Source organism: Mya arenaria, chromosome 13 (assembly GCF_026914265.1).
Source record: "Mya arenaria isolate MELC-2E11 chromosome 13, ASM2691426v1".
In the NCBI taxonomy this organism is placed as follows: domain Eukaryota; kingdom Metazoa; phylum Mollusca; class Bivalvia; order Myida; family Myidae; genus Mya; species Mya arenaria.
In genome coordinates, this window is record NC_069134.1 from 51,921,356 (window position 1) to 51,947,737 (window position 26,382).

Below are 26,382 nucleotides of genomic sequence, written 5' to 3' on the forward strand. Positions count from 1 at the left end.
TGGACAAAACCTTCAAAAAAGATATGTTTCATTTTGCTCGCTTTTTTTAGAAGTTGTTGAAAATAGAAAAATCTGTTTCAATCAATAAGCCAAATTTTCTTTTTTTCCAAAGAAATACACATAAATGAATAGGCATTTTCTGTTGGTTTTTGAAATCTTACAGTGAACATGCTAAAAGGCACCAGCATTGTTCCCAAGATCTCTTGAACCGAACCCGTGTAGTAGAAAATGTTTATTTAGTTTTCGTGTATTTCAATAAATATAGTATGGTATATTAGATTGGTCTTCGTTTTTTTTTAGATTGGGTCTTATTAATAATATATTTAACACATGGAAAGGCTTAAAAACAACTGTGTTTTTATTATTTTGGATAATACTAGTTTATAAGCACATTTATTCATATGTTTAATATTTGTTTGTATTATTATTGTACTTGCTTTAATTATATATAAAAATTTATATGGGAACATGTGGTGCTGCTTCTGTTCAAATGTTTCAGCGTCCACTGTACCGGAAGGGTCCAATCATCCACCCGAAGAGATGCCCCTTGCAGTGGAGTTGGCTACTGATGACAACCCACCAATGAGGCGATGGCTCAAATCGGGACTGGTTGAGGTAAGAATAGGTCTTGAAACCTTATTCATATATACATTGGTAAAAAAAAATAATGATAATAGTGATGAGTAAAATGCGTCAAGTTAGTGAGTGCTCAAGGGTTCAATATGTAATAGATGGTGATTATAGTCTTGCATTCGTAGAATGATGATGAGGAGTAGGGTGAGAATAAGGATGAAGATGAGGACGAAAAAGAAGAAGAATGCTTCTGCTGCTGCCGCCGCCGCCGCTGCTGCTGCTGCTGTTGATGATGATGATGAAGAAAGAGATTATGACAGATGAAGATTATGACCGATGAAGACGAATATGACAGATGAAGAATATGACAGATGAAGACGAATATGACAGATGAAGATTATGACAGATGAAGAGGATGATGATAGTGATGAGGATGAAGAGGGGGGGGGGTTAAGAAGAAGAATTTGAAGAACAGGAAGAAGAAGAAGAAGAAGAAGAAGAAGAAGAAGAAGAAGAAGAAGAAGAAGAAGAAGAAGAGTATTGCTTACTTATGCATTCAAGATTATCACATTGCAAAAAAGGCTGATGAATCGATTCGCTAATACTTTTCCAAGTTGTGCCCATTCAAAGTTAATTAATCTAATTTACTCAGGTTGGCGGGATGGGGCTTCACTAGCACTGGAGTTCGCTTCCTGTGCTGCTGTGGACAAAACCTTCAAAAAAGATATGTTTCATTTTGCTCGCTTTTTTAGAAGTTGTTGATAATGGAAAAAGCTGTTTCAATCAATAAGCCAAATTTTCTTTTTTTTTTCCAAAGAAGTACACAGAAATGAATAGGCATTTTCTGTTGGTTTTTGAAATCTTACAGTGAACATGCTAAAAGGCACCAGCATTGTTCCCAAGATCTCTTGAACCGAACCCGTGTAGTAGAAAATGTTTATTTAGTTTTCGTGTATTTCAATAAATATAGTATGGTATATTAGATGGGGCTTCGTTTTTTTTTAGATTGGGTCTTATTAATAATATATTTAACACATGGAAAGGCTTAAAAACAAACCACAGAACTGAGAATTAACCATATATGGTTTTGCTAAGTATCTCTTCTGTTTTCATTGTAAGAGATATGGTGAGTACAAATAATTGAAATATATATATATATCTCAGAAATAGTTTGATACACTACTGATTGTACGAAGTGATAGAAATATAAACATAACTGGTACAATATGGGTATTACGCCATTTTAAGGTAGGATGTTATAACTTTAGAAATATAATTCTTACAAAAGTGGATTAAGAAATACACGGTGGTTGGGAGGGGACTGATAGTAATAATAAGAAAGAGGAAAGAAGTGGGAGAAGGAAGGGGGGGTGGGGGTGAAGTCACTCACAGAACAGCCTTTTCGATTCATTGAGCCATTGGCAATAATGTTAAATTTGATATCTGATGTCCCATATAACTGTTTTTCATTCGAAAGGATATTCGCTTGTGATTTAATATGTTTATAATGTAGAAAATACCGAACAGACAAGAACTACTTTATATAAATTAATTGCATTTTGTGTTTAAATTTTTTATATTGTACTCGGACGTGTTTGCAATAATATGTGGTCACCAGGCATCATCTATTTACATCATTGCACATAGAATACCGTGATTATTATCTAAATGTTTCTGGATCAATCATGTTGTCTAGTTCATAAAGTTTAAACGTGTTCCTTAAATGAAAAAAAAACTCTTTTCCGTAGACGTGCAATTAAATACATTAACAGTTCATCATTCTTTAACGTATGTTTTCATATACTGTTGTTGTAGGTTTTAAAAAAATCGTATTAATATTTAAATTAAGTGATGAAAAGTAAAAAGATATGTGTAATGCAACTACAGTACGGAAAGCGGTAGCTAAGGCTGATGTTCCAAATGTAGGGTGCTTGCATGTGTCTCTAAAATACTTCAATATCTTAAACCGTTAAACATTTTATTGGTAACGACGACGATAACGCCGACAACTAAATAAATGTATAATCTTTAAAGTCAAGATTTTACTGCAAATCAAAATCAAAGGCAATCATTGTATGTTAAATTTACAATATTACCTTGTCGTATACAAATCAATTATAAACAAATGTACAATTAAATACTAATAAGAGTAAAAAGTCGAATCAATTATAAAAAACATAAAAAATAAATACTAATAAGAGAAACAAGTCGAATCAATTATAAAACACATGTATAATTTAATACTTATATGAGTAAAACGTCGAATCAATTATAAAAACATGTACAAATAAATACTTATGAAAGTAAAATATTGATCATAATATATATGAAAATCAAGATGTATGTCGTTCAAAATCGTTTATGAATAAAACATGTATACTTCCGATGGGTTTGAAATCAGACAAAATAGAATGAATAATAAGATAAGAAGAGAAGAATCTTTCACGTATGAAGAAGAAAGCATAAACACATGAAGCATCTATAAATTATAAAGATGTGTACATGAACATGTATAAATTCAAGTAGTAAAAATATATGTGATGTGGCGATAAACGAGATCCACTCATATAAGGTTTCTTCAAAAGTCCATCATCAAACATCATGTAATATTCTATTCTTTGAAACAGTAAAACGTTGAAAAATTACAATTAAAAACTAACGTTTTTTTTTAACCGTGATTTCCATTTCAGCTGCACTTGAATTTCACATCGTCATTGTTTCTGTACAAACAGTACTATTTTTTGCTTAGGCCCCACATATTATATATAAGCGACAGAAGCGGTTCCCCTAGAATGTGACGACGTCGGCATTGAACAGTTACAGGCGACACGGATGTGGAAGCTGGACTCAGTGGTGCTGGCGAACTCGGCGATTCAGCTGACGATGGAATTGACGAGTAGTTCGAAGCGCCATCGGATAGTGAGTTTCTCCGTCGACCCATTGGTGTCTGCGTTGCGTTGACAGAATACCGGGCTGTTAACCGTTGGTGGTCTTTGTCTGTCCCAAATACTGGCGACGAAGGAGGTGATATATCCTCATACTCAATAGGCTGCGTTCTCCCTGAACTATGTCGTGAAGATTGATTTGCTCTAGGGGAGCTAACTGAAGCGAAGGGATCACAGACCTCATCAGCTCTGGCAGTTTGAATGACTTCTTGAGATAATGTTGAGCTATCAGAGTGGTCTTTCTTCTTTTTCATGGGAATTTCATCTGAGAAATAAATAAATGCATACTAATACATCCACTGTCAATCTGTTGAAACTTAAAAACTGCACAAGCGGGCCAAACAAAAATCAAATAGCAAAAAGGACGCACTTAACATACCGCAAGGTTCCTCCACACTAGTATCTTCGTGTTTACGTTTTCTCTCTTGTTTTTGCTTCATAATCCACTCTTTAGTCCTTGTGTGATTAAACGGAAAATCTTCCTCATCGTTGTCTTCTTCGCTATTTTCGTCCCCACTCTCCGCCAGTTTCGCTTGTAAATCCACATATATTCTAAATGCACAGTCTTGTTCTGTTTCTGTTATTAACAATCAATATTATGTTTAAAATAAAGTGAACGTTTTGGGCACAGGAGAAGAAATACAAATATCGCATTTACCATGAAAACACGATTACTCTTACTTAATGGCATGAACATTAATGCATTTTTTGTGGAATGAACATTTATGCTTCCTTTTTTATATTAATTATTTATTAAGCATACCTTCGTTATATTGGACACTGATATTCCCACATGCAACTATGTTTCTGTTTTCAAGCTTGCCTTGAGCAAGTCTTGGACACTCCTTGTATTGTTCTGAAATTCACATTTTCATTGCAACTTGAGTGATGCAATTTAGATTTAGATTGTGCAAATGATAGAGAATTAGCATACTGGAATTAAAACAAACAAAAGCACACAAACGATCATTTTAATCAATGAATCAAAAGATAATTAATTGTCATTCACTTGGCCAAAGTTGGGACTTCTTTAAACTTTCGCATTGTCATAGTATTATGCGTACAAAGATTAATAGGAATGGTGTCATGTTTTAAGTCAACGTTATCAGAAAAGTGTTAAAGTGTTTGTCGACACTACAACGCCGTCGCCGCTGAGGATTAAGACGTACAGACTATGACAATGTCTCGATATTTCCCTTCAAATGAATTTGAATGGGCTGACCCGAAAGCGGGGAACAACACTTGTCCATTTTCCTCATGTCGTAAAGGGTCATTACACGATATATGTTTTTAATAAAGGCGTCAATACACATATGCCTATTAGTATTAAGTTCCACGTAAATATCTCAAACGACTTTTTGTGGTAAATTCAAGGTTAAATGATTTGAATGACGGTACCGATGCTGCATACATGGACTGTTATGACAACCTTGGCTGATAAAGTAATATTGAGTTATATTATAATACATATTGAGTTATATTATAATACATACCCGCACGTTCTTTGAGCGTTTGTAGCAAACTGTCATAACCTAGTATTTCCATGGCGCTGATAAAACCACTAATGAATGAGTCCGTTCCTTTTGTTAGACTTTTCAAGAAGAACAAAGCACGCTGTCGTCGGCTTTGACGTTTACATGCTTCGTCCAATGAATGGCTACTTTCAATAGTTCTGAAATAGGTTTTGAATCGACTCGGCTCGATTTCATTGACAATGTCTTTCGATGAAAAAATAATGGCTTCTCTCCATCCTAAAAAACGAAGTTGTTTGCATAACTAGAACACGGAAGGAATACATGCACTTCATGTATAACAATATTTTTCAAAGGTCCCTACATATCCGTACGAATGCATAATTTGTATTAAATAATATCATTTAGTATAGTTAGCAATTTTTCAATAAAGAGACTGAACTAACGTTGCGGGGCAATCTTCTGGACTGCGAATTTCTCAGCGACATGTGTCAGGCCGATTTTTTTGAGCTCCTGAACAAAGACAGTCATTGCATTCTTTTCCTTTATGAACTTAATAAGCGCGTTGCACCTCTGTCGTCTCAATAAACTCTTGTTCATAATCGTCTCCACGACTTCATCTGAACCCTCAAGGCCAGCTACCATCTCTAAAAATCTTCTTGGTTCAATTTCTTCTAAAAGCAAGCCTTTATGCCTTTCAAGATTCTCTACTGGAATCTTATCTGCAATATTAATATAGTTTCGTTGATATATATATATAATGCATTCATTACACTTATACACTTTCAGAAAGTAAAAAGTAGCACGTTTGTAAAAACAGATCTGTGACACTCGGGTCCGTTTCCTTGTAGAACGCGTACGGTTGTTAAGCCAAGAAAAGGCTGTTCTCGACTTCTTGTGTGTGAGACAGTAATAAATACTTCCACATTACCAGGCTCACTTTCTTTAAATAAGTGATTGGTCTAATAATGCATATTGGAAAAAAAGATAGATATTTTACCTGTGTCTAATTGTTGAGCAGGGGAGGTAATGTCCCTAAGAAGATCGTTATAGCCATGATTCCTTAGTTCCCTTTCCAGTAGACATAGATGTGTGGTGTTTCCGTCTAAAATCATTCGCAGAAGCGCATCTGCTTTGTTGTCATTTTCGTTAGTTTTCATGCTCGAGAATTCATTTCTTTTTTCTTCTGGAAATCCTTCGAATGCACCAAAGGCTCTTGAGATTACATCAACATGCTTTAGGCTCCCTTCTATCTTGGTAAAGTGTTCAACAATGTGCTCCTTTTTCAGGATGCATAGACACTTAACTGAAATACGCAACATGGCACAAATAGCATTTAACGCATCGAATTAATCATCTATCATATAAATAAAATTGTTTAAAAAAGAAAACATCTATACCTGATATTGAAACAATACACAAAATAAATATCCCACTAAATAAATTTTATTTCACAAACAAAGGTATCCTTGAATACAATTTCCCTATAAAAATCGTTATTTAAATTTCTTACGAAGAGAAGAACAACAATTACATTTATAATCAAAGAACGAACGTTACATTAACGCTTAAATAGTTTTAATTCAGTTTTGAATGAAAAATGATAAGTACCTTGCTCTGGTTTTGGCCACTGAAAAGTTACTCTAAACGGTATTTTGGAAACCGCAGCTTGCCTCAATTTCTTCAGATGTTTCTTTTTCAAAACAGCCTTTAACATCTTGCAGACAAATTCATCCGATTCTTTCAAACGCCGAAGAATTTCAGCTTGTGACAGGTATGAAAGTCTAGACAATTTTATCTTGATGCTTGAGAACTTAACTTCTTCTACTTCAAATCCTAGGTCCATTGCCTGCAAAGTTCATTTACATGTTTAAGATACACGTGCAAATTCTTACACTTATGAGTATTAAAAACAATACGAATACATTTAACGAAAACATGCAAAATTATAAACTGATTTTGTCTTGCATTATAATCGCCAGTTTATATATTAATGTAAGAATGAAAGACTAAAACAAATCGTTCATTCTGTCTTCAATTCCGTTTTATTCATTAAGCACTTTCGGACCCGAATTGAGGGTAGTATCTAAGACAATCACCCAACAGCTTACATACACCTTGTTATCCATACCGTATCATTTTTTCTTCCATCTTTGTAAAAGGATGGGAAATCGAATGCATTGCTTTTTTTAACTTTAATGATGGAAATCGGTCGTTTGCCATTATTCAAGGGCAAAGTATGACTCACCTCTAAATGCAGTTGTTCGTCGTCATCCGAATAGTCATCGACTATCATCTTTTCCAGTTCTTTTGATCCCAAGTCAAATATTATTTCAGTCTTTCCATCACCTAAAAAAATGTTCATTCTATATGGGTTGATATATTCAGTGGAATTTTAATAAAACGTCATTTCATGCAATAAAATAATGCATAGTATTCAAAGCAATCAAAAACAATATTTCAAAAGATGCATTTAACCGTACCGATGTCATGTGTATGTTGTCGTCGAATGACTTTCACATTTTCTCGAAAATCAGTGTTTTCGCATGATCTTCCTTCTGAAAACAAACAAAACATAATTAAACGTTGCAACATAATACATTTAAACAAGCATTACACGCAGCCAAAACATACTAAAACATTGTTTAAGACATTAAAAACAAAGCCCAGCGGACAATTTATTAACGGCAGATAAGTTAGCAATACAATCCATGTTAAATGTATTCATATTTATTTTCTCGAAATGTCATCAATGCTTTATAACCTTTCGGTGATTTTCGAGGTCTAGTTTCAGACATCAATTTATCTGCGATGTGTGAATAGATCGGCTCTTCCTTCAGGGTTTGGCAAAATACACCAAATGCTTTCCATGACTTTCGAAGGACATACTCGCATAGACATAACATTTTATCCGGTTTGAACTCTATGCTTTTGATATTTTCATGTTCGTCAAATGAGAGAACAAACTTTGCCAGAAGCTGATCAATGATCGCTAGCGGATCAATTTCATCTTCTATGTCCTTCCAATGGTGCAAGAATTTCTCCTCAATATCATCTACATCAAAATATATAGGCAGAAATGTGGAATAGGACGTATCTGAAATGAACAAATAAAAGTTTGTATGCGTTTGCCTTTTTAAGTCTGATTCTACAGTAAACGCATACAACTATATTCTAGAGAAGAGATTAAATTCGAAGTATTAAAATGGCGATATAGGTTTAATAGTTTGATAGTAGGATTTTCCTTTTCAGTCAGTTATTGCAAAACTGCTCAAACAAAGCTAAACATATGTAACTCTAACCTATTTCTTCTTCAAACGAGACAAACAGATCTTCACGACCTTCATCGGTGAATGCATCTAGTACATATCTAGTTACATTTACATCCTTTGCCATTTTAGATTTCGCTATAGCTTTAATAAGTATATCTGCTTGCTGCGCTCTGCTTTTTGTTTCGCCTAATCGTTCCATAGCCTGACGTCTGATGACACCTTTTGCACGCAAAATATCTGCAATGCCTTTTGGATCGATCTCTTCCTTCAATATTAGGTAGTTCTTTTGTAAAAACTTCTTTAAATGATCAGGCCCAAACCGTGTAAGAATGACCTGAAAAAAAGCGTGTTAGAATGTTTAATATTAAGGTAGTCCTCGTTTTCGAAAGTGTTTTCGATACAACTCTTACTTGCCTAGAAATGTAATATTTAATATTCACTGCGTAATGTCTTCATTGGGTGTTATTGTAATGATTCTGATAAAGTCAGATCTTTTGTTCTGGACGCATACCGTTTCCTTTTGTTTCTCGGATGGCCACAGCTTTCGAGTAATTTTTGGCGTCCCACAATCAGAGTCTAAAATCATTAGGAAAAATGGGCTAGATCTTTGATGAATACATATGATGTTAAATTTTTAATTGATTTTTTCATTCCATCCTTTCTGTGAAGAAGTTTACTGCAAGTGTTTATTTGACCATGTATGGTTATTATTCTATTCAGTGTTTATTTTAGACATAAACTGGTCATAATGATTTTTAGAAGGGCTTTCGGTGAAAATGATTCATGTTAAATACTACGGAAAGGCATTGCATACATAAACAAAAAAGTACTGAAATACATTTAACCATTTACCTATACCCGAGCTGTACCCGTTCGATGCAGGCTGAACCACAGATGAATCTTGTTTGGAAAATGTGCCGGGAGATATGCCGAAACTCGATGCACCGTAACCAGACTCCGAGAACGGCGTTAGGGCATTTTTTGGGATTGAGATCGAAGGAGTTCTTGGGTTTGATTCCGCCTCTACATATGGACATACAAAAACATGTATATAAACGTTCGAAAGCATTTAAATAATAGCTTTTATGCAAATGTTTATATAATGCCCGCAGTGTTAACGACGTAGACGACAATGTGACTATAATACTTCGAACAAAAAAAAACTAGAAAAATCGAGTTCAATTTTATATATTTTAGTTGATTTAGTTGTAAGTACACAAGCCATATGTTTTGACAAGTCCTCACCTGATAGGCTTGTTGTTTTCGGACGTTTAATTAGTCTTAAAGACTCCTCTTCGTCCTCTTCATCAGACTGGTCATAACTGAAATTGTATTTTGTCATTTTTTGTATTCATTCATTCATTCATTCATTCATTCATTCATTCATTCATTCATTCATTCATTCATTCATTCATTCATTCATTCATTCATTCATTCATTCATTCATTCATTCATTCATTCATTCATTCATTCATTCATTCATTCATTCATTCATTCATTTGCCCGTTGATTAATTTATTTATTTATTTATTCATTTGTGCGTTCGATTGTTCGTTCGTTCGTTCGTGCGTGCGTCGGTCCGTCCGTCCGTTCGTTCGTTCATTCATTAATTTATTAATTGATTTATTCGTTCATTCATTCATTCATTCATATATGTAGTAATTTATTTTGATATCTAAATGTCACGTTGTTAAATCAATAAAAATTACGCACCATGTTTTCCGCTTGACGCCTGTCCCTGATAGCTATATAAAGAAAACAAATGGTATCCCGTTAATATTATTTATAGAAAAGTAGGTATTTTCTACATTTTTTATAAAGTTTAAAACTGCGACCTTTTGTAAACTTTAACAGTTTTCCTTATACATATAACCTGAAACGGAGAATGGTACAACGTGCATAAAACTTTCTAATATACGCAATGTTATAATCATAAACAAAACTTTATAGCACTTGAAGACTGTCCCAGATAGCTATATAAAGAAAACAAATGGTATCCCGTTAATATTATTAATAGAATAGTGGAAAAGTTCTACATTTTAAAGTTAAAAACTGCGCCCTTTTGTAAACTTGAACAGTCTCCCTTATACATATAACCTGAAACGCAGAATGATACCACATTCATAAACAAGACTTTATAGCACTTTACACCTGTCCAAGAAAGCTACATAAAGAAAACAAATGGTATCCCGTTAAAAATATTTATAGAATATTGGGAATTTTCAACAGAGTAAAGTTGAAAACTGCGCCATTTTGTAAACTTTAACAACTTTCCTTATACATATTACCTGAAACGCAGAATACTACCACATATGTAAACAAAACTTACTAATATACGCAATGTTATAATCACTATGAAACATTAAAGAAACGTTAATACTATTATTTCTTTCAAATTTGATATGTCAACAATGTTGGTCGATGAGCATAGCTTATTTACATTCCGAAGTCATTTAGCGATGAATGTTTATATAGATAACTATGTACAACCGCAGCTGGAAGCAATGATAATATAAGAACGTTACTGATGTACACAAATAAAGAAAGGAATCCAGATTTTATCTAAATATACAGATTAGTAAGAGGTTAAACATACCGCCATTATCCTCTTTTTCGCCACACTATGTGACTAATCATTCTAAATATAAAGTATGACGTAACTGTAGCTCTCCAACGCAGTGGTCTCCCATGACAAAGTTTGTTCTTGTTATATTTTCGTAGAACCGGATGGGGAACGCCTTAGTTTTGCCCCACCGTGGAAATATGAGCTTTAAAGGAAAATGTATTATTAAGCTGGTAGATATATTGTACTAGTTGCACCTTTTCCACTTTTATGTCAATAAGACGTGAACTTAATGTAAGCTATAAACTAAATCATGGTCTAACAATAATAATTTAATAGACTTTAGTGCTACCCAGCCCGGTCACTGCGTAGCTCCACGATGGTAAGTCACTACGGGGTAGGAGATATTTTATTCAATTTAGATTGTAAGCCTGTATAAGTTTTAAAACATCTCAAGTTTACACGCATGTGCAGTAAAGAAGATGAATAATTCAGTGGTTCGTAATCGTCGTAAAGCTATTTTGCACGTAACATATAAAATTGTATGCGCAGTTTAATTTTTGTAGGTAGTATATACCGCAGAGGCTTATTCACGACTTTGTGAAAATATACGGTCTCAAGGCTATAATTGAAGCCGCAGCTCCTTACTCGTACACTGACTTACCAGTGACCGCATATTATAACTAGTTCTGCACGTTACGTAGTATAGCGCAGAACCTTTGTCTTAACATTTTGGCGCGCAAATATATGTGCGCGGTGTAATCGGGTGTAAAAGTCAGGTGACCAATGGCTATTGGTTGGCGGTTTAGTCAGGATAATGTTCATGGCGGTTACTTCTACGCTCGACAGCGATCTGAACGGTCAACTTTTCTTTTGCTTGAAACATGGCGACGTCCGAAATGTCAGATGTTATGGAAAAAAGGACTGAACAAAAAATCATGGAAGTGATGAGGACGAACAACCAGGAGCTACTCCGAAGCATCAGCGGGTTGATTACTAAGATAAGTGATAAATCCTCGTCTTTACTTAACATTCCTAAATTTCAAAAGAAAAGTAACGAGGAAAAGTATAATATTAATTCAAGGGTATTAGGGAAAATTGAAACGGCAGGGTCGCACGTCGAGGCGCAAAATTTAAACTCCGCTCACGAGGCTATTGTTCAAGGTAAACATAACATCGATAATTTTCTCTTTCGATAACAATTTGTCTGTGTACATAACGCGGATTGTAGTGATCACATCCATGGTCATTTATTAGATGGGAAGCATTTCGTACCTTAAGCCATATACATAATAAGTACTTCATATAGCGCTTTCTTACGCCAGTTGTATTGTGTTTTTCTAGCTACTAAATTACTGAAACTCAACCAGAAACTGGTGCTTTTGGCAGACACGTCCGAGTTGGGTTGGCGTGTTGTTTCGGAGTACGAGGCCAATGTCATTGCAGACGGCAGTGACGACGAGAGGCACATATACAGGCCGAGGCTCGAGCCAGTAGGAAGGCAAAGTCGGACAAGAAGCTGACGCGTAAGAACTGCATGGCCGTATCGCCGACTAGAACAGCAGCCGGGGTTACAACAGGCGTTGCACATCGTACAACCGAACAGGCAGCGTCCCGGATAGGGTTTAATGTGTTGGAAGTCTGGCCATTTGAAAATGGAGTTCCTGCAGAACACAAGCCAGTAGAATGACAAGATAAGTAGTTTTATGAATTGCTTGGTTATTGACGTAACAGATTCAGGTACGAATCATGCGGAAATTGAACCTTCTCAACCGGAAGTGGAGAGGCAAGTAAGTCCTTCTATATACATTAACCCTTTAAAAGAAGATAGGGTGGAGTCTAGCATAAATAAAAAATAAAGAAACACCTGATTGTGGTCGAAAACGTCCGATAATCAATACATTTTGGATGTGGTTGCCAATAGTTATAAGTTACCATTTAAGGTGATTCCAGAGAGAATCGAGCTGAGAAAAATCTGCAAGGACTAACCCAAGTTTTGTAGAGGGAGAAATAGCTTTCCTGGTTAAAAAGGGTGTCGTTTCAGGTTAAGGGGAAACCTCATATAGTGAATCCTCTTACGTATAATAGAAATGGTAAGCCCAGACTGTCTGTAGACACATTAATAAATGTTTGCATCTGTTTCGAATGAAATACGAGGACATTAAAGTTGCAGAAACATTATTTGAAAAAGGCACATATATATTCTCATTTGATTAAGAAAGCGCCTATCATTATATTGATATTTTCCCAGATCATTGTATATATCTCGGGGGTTTTGGGGAGGATAAAAGGTATGTATATAAATCTTTGCCATTCGGTATTTCCACCGCTATGTATTTTTAGTAAAACTTTAAGGGTGTTAGTCAAATATTGGAGATCTCTAGGTCACAAGATTATTATGTTCCTTGATGACGGTATAGCCGGCCACATTCACCAAACAAAAGCAACGTTAGCAAGTTCATTCATTCCCCTGGCAGTAGGAGAATTTGTTTTTTTTGTTGGCAAAAGACAAATGCAGTTGGTATCCGAAACGCATCGGTAACTGGTTAGGTCAAAAACTAGACTCTGAATCAAATCAAATTTTCATTTCTTGTGAACGGATAGATAGGCTAAAAATAGCGATGGACTCGATAAAGTTTCAACCCGCAAGCGATAATCTGGATCTGGTCAGAGTGCGTGTTTAGCTGGTATCGTTAGCCAAATTGTTTCATTACAAAGCGTGCTTGGTAAGATCGTTTTTAGAATGACCAGATATTTGCATTGTTATTTTGATAGAAGAGCTAGTTGGAATGCTCCAGTCAAGGTTAACGGAAACGCCATAAATGATTTGACGTTTTGGCGGGAAAATGTAAAACGATTGAACACAGAAGGCAAGTCTTTGGTATATGACAAAACTATTGAGTTTAGTCTTTGATCAGACGCAAGCAGTTTGGGCTCGGCGGATTCGTGATTAGTGAAGTAGTTTTTGGTAAGGGATCACGCGTAGGTTTATATCATGATGTTGATTGTACCTCAGGTTTACTAGTTGACATGGAAGTGACGTCATCAGATGACGAAACGGATTGCAGCTCACGCAAAGACTGCGTTTGCGATGGTTTGCTCTCGGAAAAGAGGTATTTTCAGAATACTTGCTTAGTTTATTCGAATATAGCCCTAGGAAGTGGGCAGGTGCGCTCAGAAAGCGAGAGGTCGGTTGAGTCTCAAAGGTATGCTCCTGGAAGTGGGCAGGTGCGCTCAGATAGCGCGAGATCGCTTGAGCATCAAGGTATGCTTCCGGAAGTGGGCGGGTGCGCTCAGATAGCACGAATCTGGTCTCAGAGGTATGCTCCCGGAAGTGAGTATGCTCGCTACGTTAGCGAGAGACGGTTTCCGTCTCAAAGACAAATTCCCGGATTCGATGTGAGTAAAAATGGTCTGGTTTACACAGATAATAAAAATGTAAAGTACATTCTGATTTAAGACGATTTACACGAAATATGTCTTGATATTCATCGTATATGCTATGTTAATCACATCATTTTGTTTCTAGAATGGGTTCCGAGGAAGGATAACGCAGAAGCAGATCATTTAAGAAGACGCTTAGATTCAGATGATTGGTCAATAAGTGATAATAATTTTAATTTTTTAGACACAAAATGGGGACCATTTACAGTTGATAGATTTGCGTCACATTATAACAATAAATGTGCTCGTTTCATTTCAAAGTGGTGGGTACCAGGTACGGATGCCATAGATTGCTTTTCGCAAAGCTGGGTAGGAGAGATGAATTGGACTGTTCCACCACCGAATCGTATCGTTGAACGTTTGAACAAGATGGTTGCTGAAAAATGCAGAGGAACATTGGCCGTTCCTAGGTGGATATCGGCTCCATTTTGACCGTTACTCACTATTGGGAAACATGGTTTTAGAAGTTTTGTAAAATATGTTTATGAATTTTCCCTTACAGGCGCAGTCTTACAAGGAAAAGGGAACAACGGGATATTGATGCACGTTCCCTTGAGTTTCAGATTAATGGCGCTATATTGTGATATGCTTGACGTTTCAAAGAAACGTCATAGATACGGTTTTACAGGTACAGAATGCTGTACGTGTATCTAAATCATAAGCGAACACGGAACATGTACATGTTGTATCAATATATATACGTATTGCATATATTGGCTTGAGACAAGCGCTAAAACGAAGGTTTGAGGAAGCCGTGGTGATTATTGACAATTCTGAACATGTGGTCGACAGAATGGCAAGCCACCTTTTAGCTGCTAGGGCGGACAACACCGTTTCGAAATATCACTACCAAGTCAAGGGATTTATAGACTTTTGTATAGAGAAAGGATTGGAAAATAGACCAGCGCATTCCATTCATATTGCAATGTATTTATTATCATTGCTAGACAATAACAAGTCTGCCAGTGTCATTTCGGCAGTGTTTAAAGCCATCAAGTAGTACCACTCTGTAAATGACTTTACATATGCAACTGAGAATAGTGTAGTATATCAATACTAGAATGTGCAAAGCGTTTAAATTCAAAACCCATTAAGAAAAAAGACGTTGTAAATTCTGAGTATTTGATAAAGCTTTGTGACATGTTTATTGAATCAACGGATCTCGCAATGAATCTTCTCTCTTATGCTGGAGTTTTACGTTTTTACGAGCTAAGTGCACTGACATGTATTGACGTTGAATTTGAAAGTGAACACTCATTTATTAGGATAAAGAAGAGCAAAACAGTCATTTATCGTGGGGGAAGGAGGTTTTAATTGTAAAGGGCTTGACATCGGATTGTCCAGTTTTTATGTTTTCACGGGTTAGTAGTCGGTTCAGATATATTTTTATTCAGGCCAGCATACAGATCAGGCAAAAAATGTTTGCTGTTAAAAAAGAACAAAAATATCAGTTATACCCGCGCTAGAGAATGCATAGTTTCAAAGTTACAATAAGTCGCTCTAACATTAAACTTGGGGACTCATTCTTTATTCTTTAAGAGCCAGTGGAGCTGCTGTAGCAGCAAAGTCTGACGGAGTTTCAGACCGGTGTCTAAAGAGACACGGTCGATAGAAGACAGATACGGCCAAAGACGGCTATGTCGATGATTGTCTAGAGATAAAATGTTCATCACAGAACAACTTGAATTATGAATGTTTCACGATTTTAATTTGATTACCGACTTCACTAACATTAGTATATTCTATCGCATGTACTGCCCCGGCAAAGTGTTCAGACTTACTAGTTTTGCGAGTTACGTAGTATAGCGTAGAAGTTTTGTCTTAACATTTTGGCGCGCAAATATTAGTGCGCGGTTTAATCGGGTGTAAAAGTCAAGTGACCAATGGCTATTGGTTGGAGGTTTAGGCGGGATAATATTCGTGGCTATTAGTTCTACGCTCGACGATGATCTGAACGGTCAACTTTTCAGGCAATCAGGTTCAAGTTTTGTTGTTTTACAATATTAGATATGATTGTGTAAGAGAAATGTACAGATATAATGCAATGTTGTCTTAAAGCATGACACAATCATATTCGCATGTCGTATGTGGTATGTTAAGTATAATATATGGCGAGTCTAAAGTTATAGTGGGAACAGTTTTCCAGAGTATTTTAAACTCTATTGCTGGGGCGAAGTTTATCACTGGTTTTTAATCTGACCCATGTTATCTTTTCATATAATCGGTAGTTTAACAGAATGCAAATATTTCGTAGAAAACGATTTGACTAGATGTTGTATATTGATTTGTATTGTGTTATGATGTTATGAGTGCTATACATATGAACTGCTCACGCTATCTAATCAATGTTAAGTTTGGAAGTTTAATTGAAGTATATATACAGTTCATTCACTACGATCATTTCTTTCACGACGACTACAGATTGTCATTAGTATTATGCAAAATGAAACCATGTTTTCAATTACACAATGGAAAATGACAAGAGTTTCATTTCCTTTTGTGCGTGATCTTGGTGCTAAAGTAGATCACGCAACTCCATCAGAAAATTAATTTTAGAAACACACCCCGTTCCAGGGATTTGACGTCGCACCCCGTCACCGTTGAAGACCGAACCAAAGAGCATCTTACCAGGACACTGGTGTTTGTTATTGGCATTGATATTGAAGCCAATTGTTTCACCACAAAAATTAATAGAAAGTTGTCAGTCGTGTAACGATGTCATCAACTTCGTGATAGGAGGTAACTTGGCTGTACCATTATAGTACTTAATCCGTGGTTGAACGTTTATTGTTGGCGTTTTTTTTCTAGAACGTATCGTCGCAAATGCACCTAAGCACATGTTGAGGGTATATGGTTGTTTTAAGAGGGCACTGAAAGACATATATGTGTCTGCGATTTGTTTTATAACCACGTGTCATATATATTTAGACTGGTTAAACTTTGTACCGGAGAGAAACTGTCCTATCTCTTACCATTGAGTTGACCTTAAAAGGTAATGAAATAGTGGTTATAAACAATCGGTAAGATACATAACACTTTTGACCCCGAATGTGTGCGTGTGTGTGTGTGTGCGTGCATGCGTGCGTTCGTGCGTGTGCGTGCGTGCGTGCGTGCGTGTGTGACTCTGTGTGGTTGTGTGTGTGCGTGCGTGCGTGCGTACGTGCGTGCGTGCGTGCGCGCACGCGTGTGTGTGTGTACAAAGTATAACTCATTACTGAAGTTTATTAAATTCATCATAATCATAATAAGAAGAAAAATACATAAATATAGTAAGATTTGCAAAACAAACAATGGCGTATTTGATATACATAAATGACAAATAATTCAGTTCATATTTATGCCAAAAATGATATTATGACAAATCATTCAGTCCATATCCATAGAAAACAATATACAAAAACTAATTCCAATAACAGAAATCAAAATTTATTAAACAATAATTAAACAATTAAATCGTTCAATCAACCAGTCTATTAAATTTAAAAAATGTATACATGTATTTACAATTATATATACGTAAGTAATGTACATTCTTTAAACAATACCCACGTTCACTTATAGCTAAAACGTTTCAATGAAAGAGTATACTTTATATATGACAAATGGCAAGAGATTTATGTTTATATTTCCAAATTTCTAACCCAATTTATATGTTTTTTCGCTTAATGTTGAAATAATTATAACTACTATGAAAGTCAGTGAAAAGTCCAATGCTGAAGAAAATGAGCTAAGTTTCCAATGTCTATGTTAATTGGGCAATAACAGTTTCAGTAATAAGACTCTGTCTTAATTCATTCATAAATTCCATTCATTTAAGGTGTGTTGCTTTCAAGGAAGTGAATCATTTTCGTCGTATTCCGTGTCACTTAAAATGTAGTTCATTTGTGTGGCTGCAAGGCGTTCAAGTTTGCACTTCCAAATGTGCAATACTTCTGCATTAACGCGTTTTTCATTAGATGATTTTGAATAAAGTTTTTCTAGCAAAAACGGAAGAAATCCCCCAGCTACAGCGAAAGCTGTCTGACCCACCGGAGATAGATCTAACCCTTGACCCAACGCAAACACAATTGTAACGACAAAAAAGATGAGAACAACGCATAACAGTATGTCAATTAAAGCCTTCATGTACTGCCAACCCAACGGACCAGGCGACACAATGTCTTCAATGTCTAACGCTTCAAATATGAATTTTCTAGGCAGGAAAAACATTCCCCTTTTCACATCTATGAAATAAACTAACGGTCGCATTGAAGTATTTCTTAAATGGCGTTCACCAAACTGACTTATGCAAAAGCCTCCATCGTCTATGTCTCTATTCTTCAAAAGAAAATTAGGACAAAAACATGTAATTTGAACTTTATCGAGTTCTTTTATATTTTCTGACACTTCAGGCCAAACAATTCCAAAATTGCTTGAAAAATCACTTCCACTGGTTTCTAAAGAGTTTCCATTAACATTTGACGCCTGTCTATTTTCTGCTGTTAAAGTGTTAAATATGGCTTCGATATCCGGTCGAAATTTACATTGTAAATGCTCATGGATGAGTTTTGAGTAAGCATGGGTTTCCAGACTAACTTTGTGGAAACAGTGGTAACAATAAACAAGAGCAAGTACCGCCAGAACCAAATATCTGTTTGCATAATCAAAGTTTAATTGTAACCCTATCGCTGTATAAGCAATAATTTTGATATAGAAGTAAATACTGTATACATACGGTATTCCAAGTATTCCCAAGCAAAATAAAATAGCAGCAAGATCAAGAATAATTGCGCTAGCAAATTTGTTTACATTCTCAAAAAAATCTTGCATTTTGTCGGCTTTTTTAAATTTGTTCCAGTAACAAAGTAAAATCAATAAGCGTGTTATGTGCAAAAAACATAAAACAACAAAGAATAATGACGGTAAATTTAAAATAATAATTAGTGAGATGTAGATGATTAAAACTGGAAAAAACACAATACCTAAACAGTATATTCGTTTGAAAAAAGTAAATGTGACTTTGTAAACTTCATTGTATAATGCTTTGCTATCGTATAAGAGAATAGGCATTTCTGTAAGTTTTGTTTTGAGTTCATCTTTAAATGATGTGTCTGAGGAAAACCAATAGGAAAGTGCAGCGCACCACATAGCAAATAAGGACAATGAACAACAAAACATTATATGAATAAGTACGCTGGTATTTTCAGATTGGATATCATCTAATATGTTTGTCGTCATGTTTCTCGAATTAGCAATAACGTCTGATTTCACCGATATCTTAAAAAAACTAGCAATCACAAACGGAATTTGGATGATAAACACCTGCGGTATCATAATTAAATATATCTTGAAAATGTGTGACACGGACTCTGGTAATTTAATGTTTTGAATGTCTTTTATACAGCAACACATACACATAATGAAGCTTTCTTTAACCAAATTAAAACAAGGACAACATAATCGATGGAAAATAAAGGAAAACAAGGTTGTGGGATAGGAGGCTCGTTCAATAGTAGGCATAGTCAACATGTACCGATTCAACCGAAGACAGCTCTGGCGTGTTAACAAATGTTAACGAAAATTTTTGGCTACAGCCCATTGACCTCCAAAATTTCAAAACAAAGCATATAAACAAATTTGCCACAAAAAAATGTGGCAATGTTATGTAACGATTGGAGTGTTCTCATCCATGGTCCTTTTCGTAGGTTGTAATTCTGAAATCCGTCGTAACATCTATAGAATATATCGGCAGTCCCTTGACCAATATCGCGTATCTTTTGAAGGCACACTTCAGATGATTCTGGAAGATCAACAGACGAGTTGAAGATGTTATCAAGCATTTGTCTGTAAATAAGACGTTCCTGATCAGAGACGTTGAATTGCATAATACATCCACTTGGAACTGATCTAAGATCAATTGTTATATTAACAACACTGAATGACAAAGTCCACAGAGACATAGGGATGAAATCCTCCCCCAGTAGCAGAAGTTGTTTATGCGGTTCATCTGTCGTCAGCACCCATTGCTTTGGGTTCACTATATTTGCTAATTCATTTAAGTTGGTATCGATGTTGTTAATTGTTATCCAGATCATCCTATTTTCATTCCAAATCGATCCCTCAATAAGTCCCGCATCATTCTGAGTCGCAGGCTTGATCTTGCATGCATCAGAACGTATATTCTTGATTGTTTGTCCTTCTGTGAATGACATAATGGTGACAATCAGCACAGTCAGTATTGGCCACATCATTATGGATACCTCTACAAAAGAATAGACAAAATGTTAAAGCTTGTGAAAGGGGTGAGAGCAAGTAACGTTAATGTTTGTTACTCATGTTTCCTTGTAAAGATAAGTTTTGCACTCAGAATCTGACTAAGTCATTAATTATTTAGATTTAACAAATATTAGGATACTTAAAAACATATACAACGCTGGGAAACTACTTTTGCATAAAATTAACGTTAGAACATCTTGACCTAAAACATGTATTTTATATCACGGACAACGTGCAAATGGATTACCGATATATAACATTTGCAGCATTCCAAGTTCAGATAAAGGAAATGTTTATGACCGTTAGAGTTCAATTGTTTTGTTTTGTTTTCATTTTTATTTGTGTATCGAGTTGTATTGTTAAAGAAATCTCTTGAAATTCCTAGTTTGAATGCTAATCATAATTATTAACTTTGTGAGTGTACAAGAAAGGACACGAGCATTATATTACCTGTAGGTAGAGGTTCGCCCAATCATGCCAGCAACCGTATCTTGTACGCTATTGTTACTCTAGTAGTATTTTAATTGCATGATAAATGTAAAACCTCCTCTTACCAATACTTTCCAAAGTTTTTCTCAGGCTACAATAATTATAACATTTTACCAAGTACACAGCAATGTACCGTACTATAATTCCATGTATACAATGCTACTTACAACTTTGCTATTAAGATGTATATGATTATCCTAAGTTTTACTATTGAAAGATCTAACCATTTGAAAAAGTATGTCCACTAGCGAAACCGTGTGAGTGTGGATTGGCCGTACAGTCGGGAGACCTAGCAGATGTTATCACTGTCTTAAGTGCTCTAATCTCTCCTACTTTTCGTAAGTGTTTGCATGAATATGATAAGGAGCAGCTTTTGTAAAATAAAAACTGCAATTTCTTACAATATACAAGAAATAAGTCTCAAGAAACCTGATTTTATATTTTTTAAATATAAACAGACCTTTTCAATGTTTGGAATTATCAAAAGTAGAGATGACTTCAATATGACATGGCCGGTGATTTAATCATCGAATATCCTCTTCCGAGGCGAATGCTCAACGACTAAGTAAAACAAAACACCTTGAATGATTCTTAACGAAGTGTTCTTTTCTAATTAAACGTGGCATCATGTCCCTGATATAAAGGTATAAGAAATTGTAGCGTTGGTAAACCTATTGAAGTTGACATATTAAAACGATTGTTTTCTTGCTAGCTCGTTTAATACCTTGTTTATGTTCCGATGCAAAATATACTACTCTGCGCCGCGTAGCAAAATTGTTTGTGGCAAAAAGTGAGACACGTTAAATACCTGTCGAAAAACGGTCTACTTTATATCCGATGCTAAGGCAGCAAATACAAAAAATGACTTAAAGATGCACTCTTACTCCCAAATACGATTTACCACAATTAATAAAGTTGTTTTAATAGTCCTTAAAGGATGAATAAATGTCGAAAACAATGGTACTTATGAAGGATACCGAATTTAATTTGAAAGAAATGAGCATAAAACATGGTATTTCTACCTTAGGAGACTATAGGAGATCAGAGTAAATCTTTTAGCATTCACCAATCATTTAATATTTTTGCGCTTTCTGCTGTTAAATACAAGGTTATAATATTGTTTTCGGTAATTAATATTTTCCATAATTGCATTATTTAGTAAGTAGTTCAAGGTTTATCACTCAAAATTCATGTTTGTTAAACAAGCGTATGCATTGATTTTGAATAAGAGTGTCACTTTAAGAGTTTCGCGATTAAACATCGAATTATCAAAAATTCAATTAATGGTTATCAAAAAAAAGAAGTCCAAAAATGTGTCAAGCTTGCTTTTACACTAATCTAGAAAGTCGATATTTTATCAAACTAAAACGTCTGCGCACTCACAAGGTCTAAGGTAATGAACGGGAACAGTTTAAAACCATAAAGACAATGCAATGATAAGAGCGATATAAATAGAACTACAAAGAACTAGATCTTCTTCAAATAGTAGTTAAATTCAAAAATGTCAATACTCACAAAGTGGAAACGTCTCTCCCTGTTGTATGGGTATGCAAATATATTTTTGTCAATTTGCAGAATCTCTATATAAATAATTCATAGCAGGAACATCACTTTGATTTTAACCGCCATTGATACAGCGAATGATTATTGAATTTTAATACTACTACATACAGAGTAATATTTATTTATTTTTGGGGCAAAATTTTATTTGCCATATTTATCAATATGTTGATGGTGTAGGCTCTAAGAGGTTTAAATTCAAAGATATCTTTGTCATTTGTAACACAATGTGGATGATTTATGACGCTTTTTGACATGATAGCATATTTGCAATTAAAAGCATTTGTATGACTTAGGACATAATAACATTTTGCCATTCATGATTTGATTATTAAGGACTGTGAATATTTGTTATCAATCATAAAAAACCCACAAGACCCAGCTCATCACCTATACAACATTTCCCCAAGTTTCATTACTCTTGGTGAATTTGTTTTTGGAGTTTTGATCGCCACAAGTACATAAATATTATATTTTGCTAGTTCAAGTGTCATAACTTTAGTTTTTTTCAGTGCCGAGCGGAAAAGGAAACACCCTGTGTACATCAACGTTTCCTTTAGCTTTCCTGACTCTTTGTCATATAGGCTTGAAGTTTTTGGCGAAGTCCATAAACGCCATATTTTGCTAATAAACCGGCCATAAATCTAGTTTTGTTAAGAAATCGAGGAATGAAACCTTAGATGACCAACGTATTCACCAACATAACATTCCACCAAAGTATTTTTGTTCTAGTTCAAAAAGGGTTTGAGATATAAGCAACACTAGTGCAAATTTTTTGCTAATTCAAGGGCCATAAATATGGTTTTAATAAGTGCAGCGTCAAACAAAACCCTTTTCATCTTAACAACATTACCTTAAAATTTTAAGACACTAGGTCGAATAGTTTTTGGGTTATGAATGACACATGTTTGAAACAACCCATTTTTGGTAATTCATTGGCAAATAATGTACCCTGACTATGAGCAGCTTCTAATAAAATCCCAGGTGCACAATTTTATCATCTCGACAACTTTCCCCAACTTTCCTTTCAAAACTCTAGGTCAAATAGTTTTGGAGATTTAATGGCATAATACGCATTCGCATAATACTAATGACGTAATCACGGTCAGACGAACGCACGGACGCGCGCACGCACGGACGGACAATGGCAAATACATTTTTCCCCCATAAGTGCGGCAATAATCATTTTCTATAAATTATGGAAAAAAGGAAAGAAAAAATGAATTTTCTGCATTTCATGCTTCCTACTAACCCCACAATTATTTTCATTTATCAAGTTTAAGATTATTATAGCGTTAATATTTTTCCTACATTTCAAACTCAAGTAATGTCCCTGTAAGTGTTAGTGCCATTTACGTCACCTTTCAGCTTGAAGTGTCCGTATGACCTAGACGAAGGGAAATTATCACCGTCAAAATCCACGTTAAACATATCAGTTAAGTGACCGACTAAACATATCAATAATTTGCCTTAATGAGTGCATTAAACAGACATACTTAAAGAGCATTTTAAGTGGACACCCACAGGTAGTCAATAGACTAGTACTCCATATACATGCATTTCGACAGGAACATGTGTATGACCTTTTGTTATCATCTTATCGAACCAATCGTATTTCGCCATGTCAATGCTCCATTTCTCATATACACGTGTGTTCTATTATATACAGCTCCTACCGAATACCTGCCATTGACAATGCGCGTATCATTAGCCTCACAAAAATCAAACCTGCGATTACCTCGTGTGTTACCTATTTCATCTACGAGGCCAATGCTTATGGGGTTTTTCCGGTAAATAGCTATCCTAGATTGAAGCAGATAGTACATTATTGTGCAAAATATAGTGATGCCTATCATCTCCTCTACAATTCCAGTCTCCGGCTAACAACACTTTCCCTTGATTTTCAAATTGGAAACTAGCATCACTGAGCATATGAAACAAATCTACACCAACTATTGATACAGACCATAAATATGTATCATCATCATCACCATCACGTGAAAAAAATATTTATACAACCTTCAACATTCAAACTAGAGCAAGAATTAGTTCATAATTCAGATAAAATAAAAAATATCATTTTCGGTTAATTTCTTAAGAAAATCTTCATTTCATCTTCATTTATTTTCACACAAGTATTTTGAGTTCATTCTCTGATGATTCCTTGTCAGATGTTAATGGCCTCCTTTTCACTTACAGCGTATCGTGCACAAACCAGGCCCGACTTCCATCTTGCAGTGTCGCCTTCTGTTTAGGTATAGGTGTCAGTCGTTTTTTGCCATAATTTCTTGAAGAAGCTGCTTATTGATGCAGAAGGTTGTCTTCTTTATCTGGTGACCTTGCGTTCGCGATACTTAAAGTCTGCAAATTTGCAGACAATGTTACGTGGACGTGGATTACATTCATATTGAGTATGCACACTGATACGATACGCACGTTCAATGATCATTAAAGTACTTTGACTTCTGTCTCAGCTTGTTTCTCACCCGGCCCATTTTCTATTCTACAAAGATTAAATTATTCCTCAAGCTCAAAGTCTTCACGTAAACTTATCACAGTTTGCATCTTTAAATTTTGCATCTCAAATGCCTCTACACTTGACTCTATTTTCAATAGCCTGAAGAAAAAATCCTTAAACATAGATAGGTGATCAAGTCTGCGAAAATGGGTCCTAATGAAGAAAAAATGACCTGAGGATTTTACATTTTCTGATTGTTCTTTGTTTCAGAAATAAAGTCCTGAAGTTTTAAGCTGATATCTTTAAAATTGACTGATTGAAGACAAATTTCGTAATACCATTATTTTTATAAAATGGCGAAAAAATGAAGGTAATGGAAACATAAGTAAATACAACTACCTTGATTTTAAGAGCCTGTATTCCATTTATATTTAATACAACATTTTTTTATTTCTGTGGAAACATTATCATAACATCAATAACATTATCTATTGAGAATATAACACCACATATACATTTTTTATAGAAACGATTGCCATGACTACAATGTTATTACGAGAAATTTATCCAAATAAACACAAAAAAGCTCAAATGCATAAAATCGCATTAATGTTCTCATCAACGTTTATTTGATACGTAAACCAATGTCAACTTGATCAACTGTTTTCTCCAAGGCACCATGTGTTTCTAGTTTTCCTTCTACATTGTCTATTTGACCCTAATTCTTCTGAAACATGCTGATAAATGTCGTGGTGTTTTCTTTAGAAATATATACTAGAGAGGCCTGACATTACTGGCCATTGCAGCAGTTGATTTTGTGGTGACAATTGATGGGCTTGTATATTCACAATTACTGTCGTTGAATACAGCAATCATAGAAAAGTACAGAGTTTTGTTTGATTCAAAACACAAATTACTGGTACAAATGTATTTGCTCCTTGATATTTTCTGTTTAGTCTCAAGGATGAAACAAAACACAAAACTAATCTAAAGGATAAGAGCACATTTACGTCGTGACCATCTTGTCGCGTATTCATATCACATTTAAGAAACTTGTATATTACCATGAATAGCAATTACGACAATGCCGCATTTGCCATGCCATGAATACCAATAGGATACTAGCATTCTGCTGAAAAGCAATGGGATACTAGAATTTTGACATGAATAGAACTAAGGACAATATTGCATTTGCCATGAACAGCAATAAGACACGAGCATTTTGCCATGAATAGCAATGGGACACTAGCATTTTGCCATCAATAGCAATGCGACACTAGCATTTTGCCATCAATAGCAATGGGACACTAGCATTTTGCCATCAATAACAATGGGACACTAGCATTTTGCC

The 26,382-nt window shown here is 35.2% G+C and overlaps 1 protein-coding gene across 1 annotated transcript; it reads right to left on the minus strand.

Annotated features, from left to right (window-relative positions):
* Nucleotides 1-1,829: 1,829 nt before the first annotated feature.
* Nucleotides 1,830-10,895, minus strand: LOC128214805 (uncharacterized). Its single transcript, XM_052921466.1, has 16 exons — nucleotides 10,859-10,895; nucleotides 9,976-10,007; nucleotides 9,508-9,584; nucleotides 9,115-9,285; nucleotides 8,774-8,838; nucleotides 8,293-8,596; nucleotides 7,755-8,087; nucleotides 7,474-7,548; nucleotides 7,239-7,339; nucleotides 6,602-6,839; nucleotides 5,991-6,296; nucleotides 5,437-5,712; nucleotides 5,012-5,269; nucleotides 4,282-4,374; nucleotides 3,898-4,095; nucleotides 1,830-3,783 (listed from the first exon to the last, which is right to left on the minus strand). Exons 1-16 carry the CDS (start codon nucleotides 10,862-10,864, stop codon nucleotides 3,308-3,310), a joined length of 3,009 nt encoding a protein of 1,002 aa, XP_052777426.1. The 5' UTR covers nucleotides 10,865-10,895; the 3' UTR covers nucleotides 1,830-3,307.
* Between the last annotated feature and the right edge of the window lie 15,487 nt (nucleotides 10,896-26,382).

What these genes read in the sequence shown, in the direction of transcription:
- LOC128214805 (XM_052921466.1), bottom strand. An exon ending in CCGAGAAACAAAAGGAAACG is followed by an intron (nt 8,597 to 8,773) that starts GTATGCGTCCAG and finishes GCTTTTTTTCAG; the next exon opens with GTCATTCTTACACGGTTTGG. An exon ending in AACGCTCAAAGAACGTGCGG is followed by an intron (nt 4,375 to 5,011) that starts GTATGTATTATA and finishes TGTGAATTTCAG; the next exon opens with AACAATACAAGGAGTGTCCA.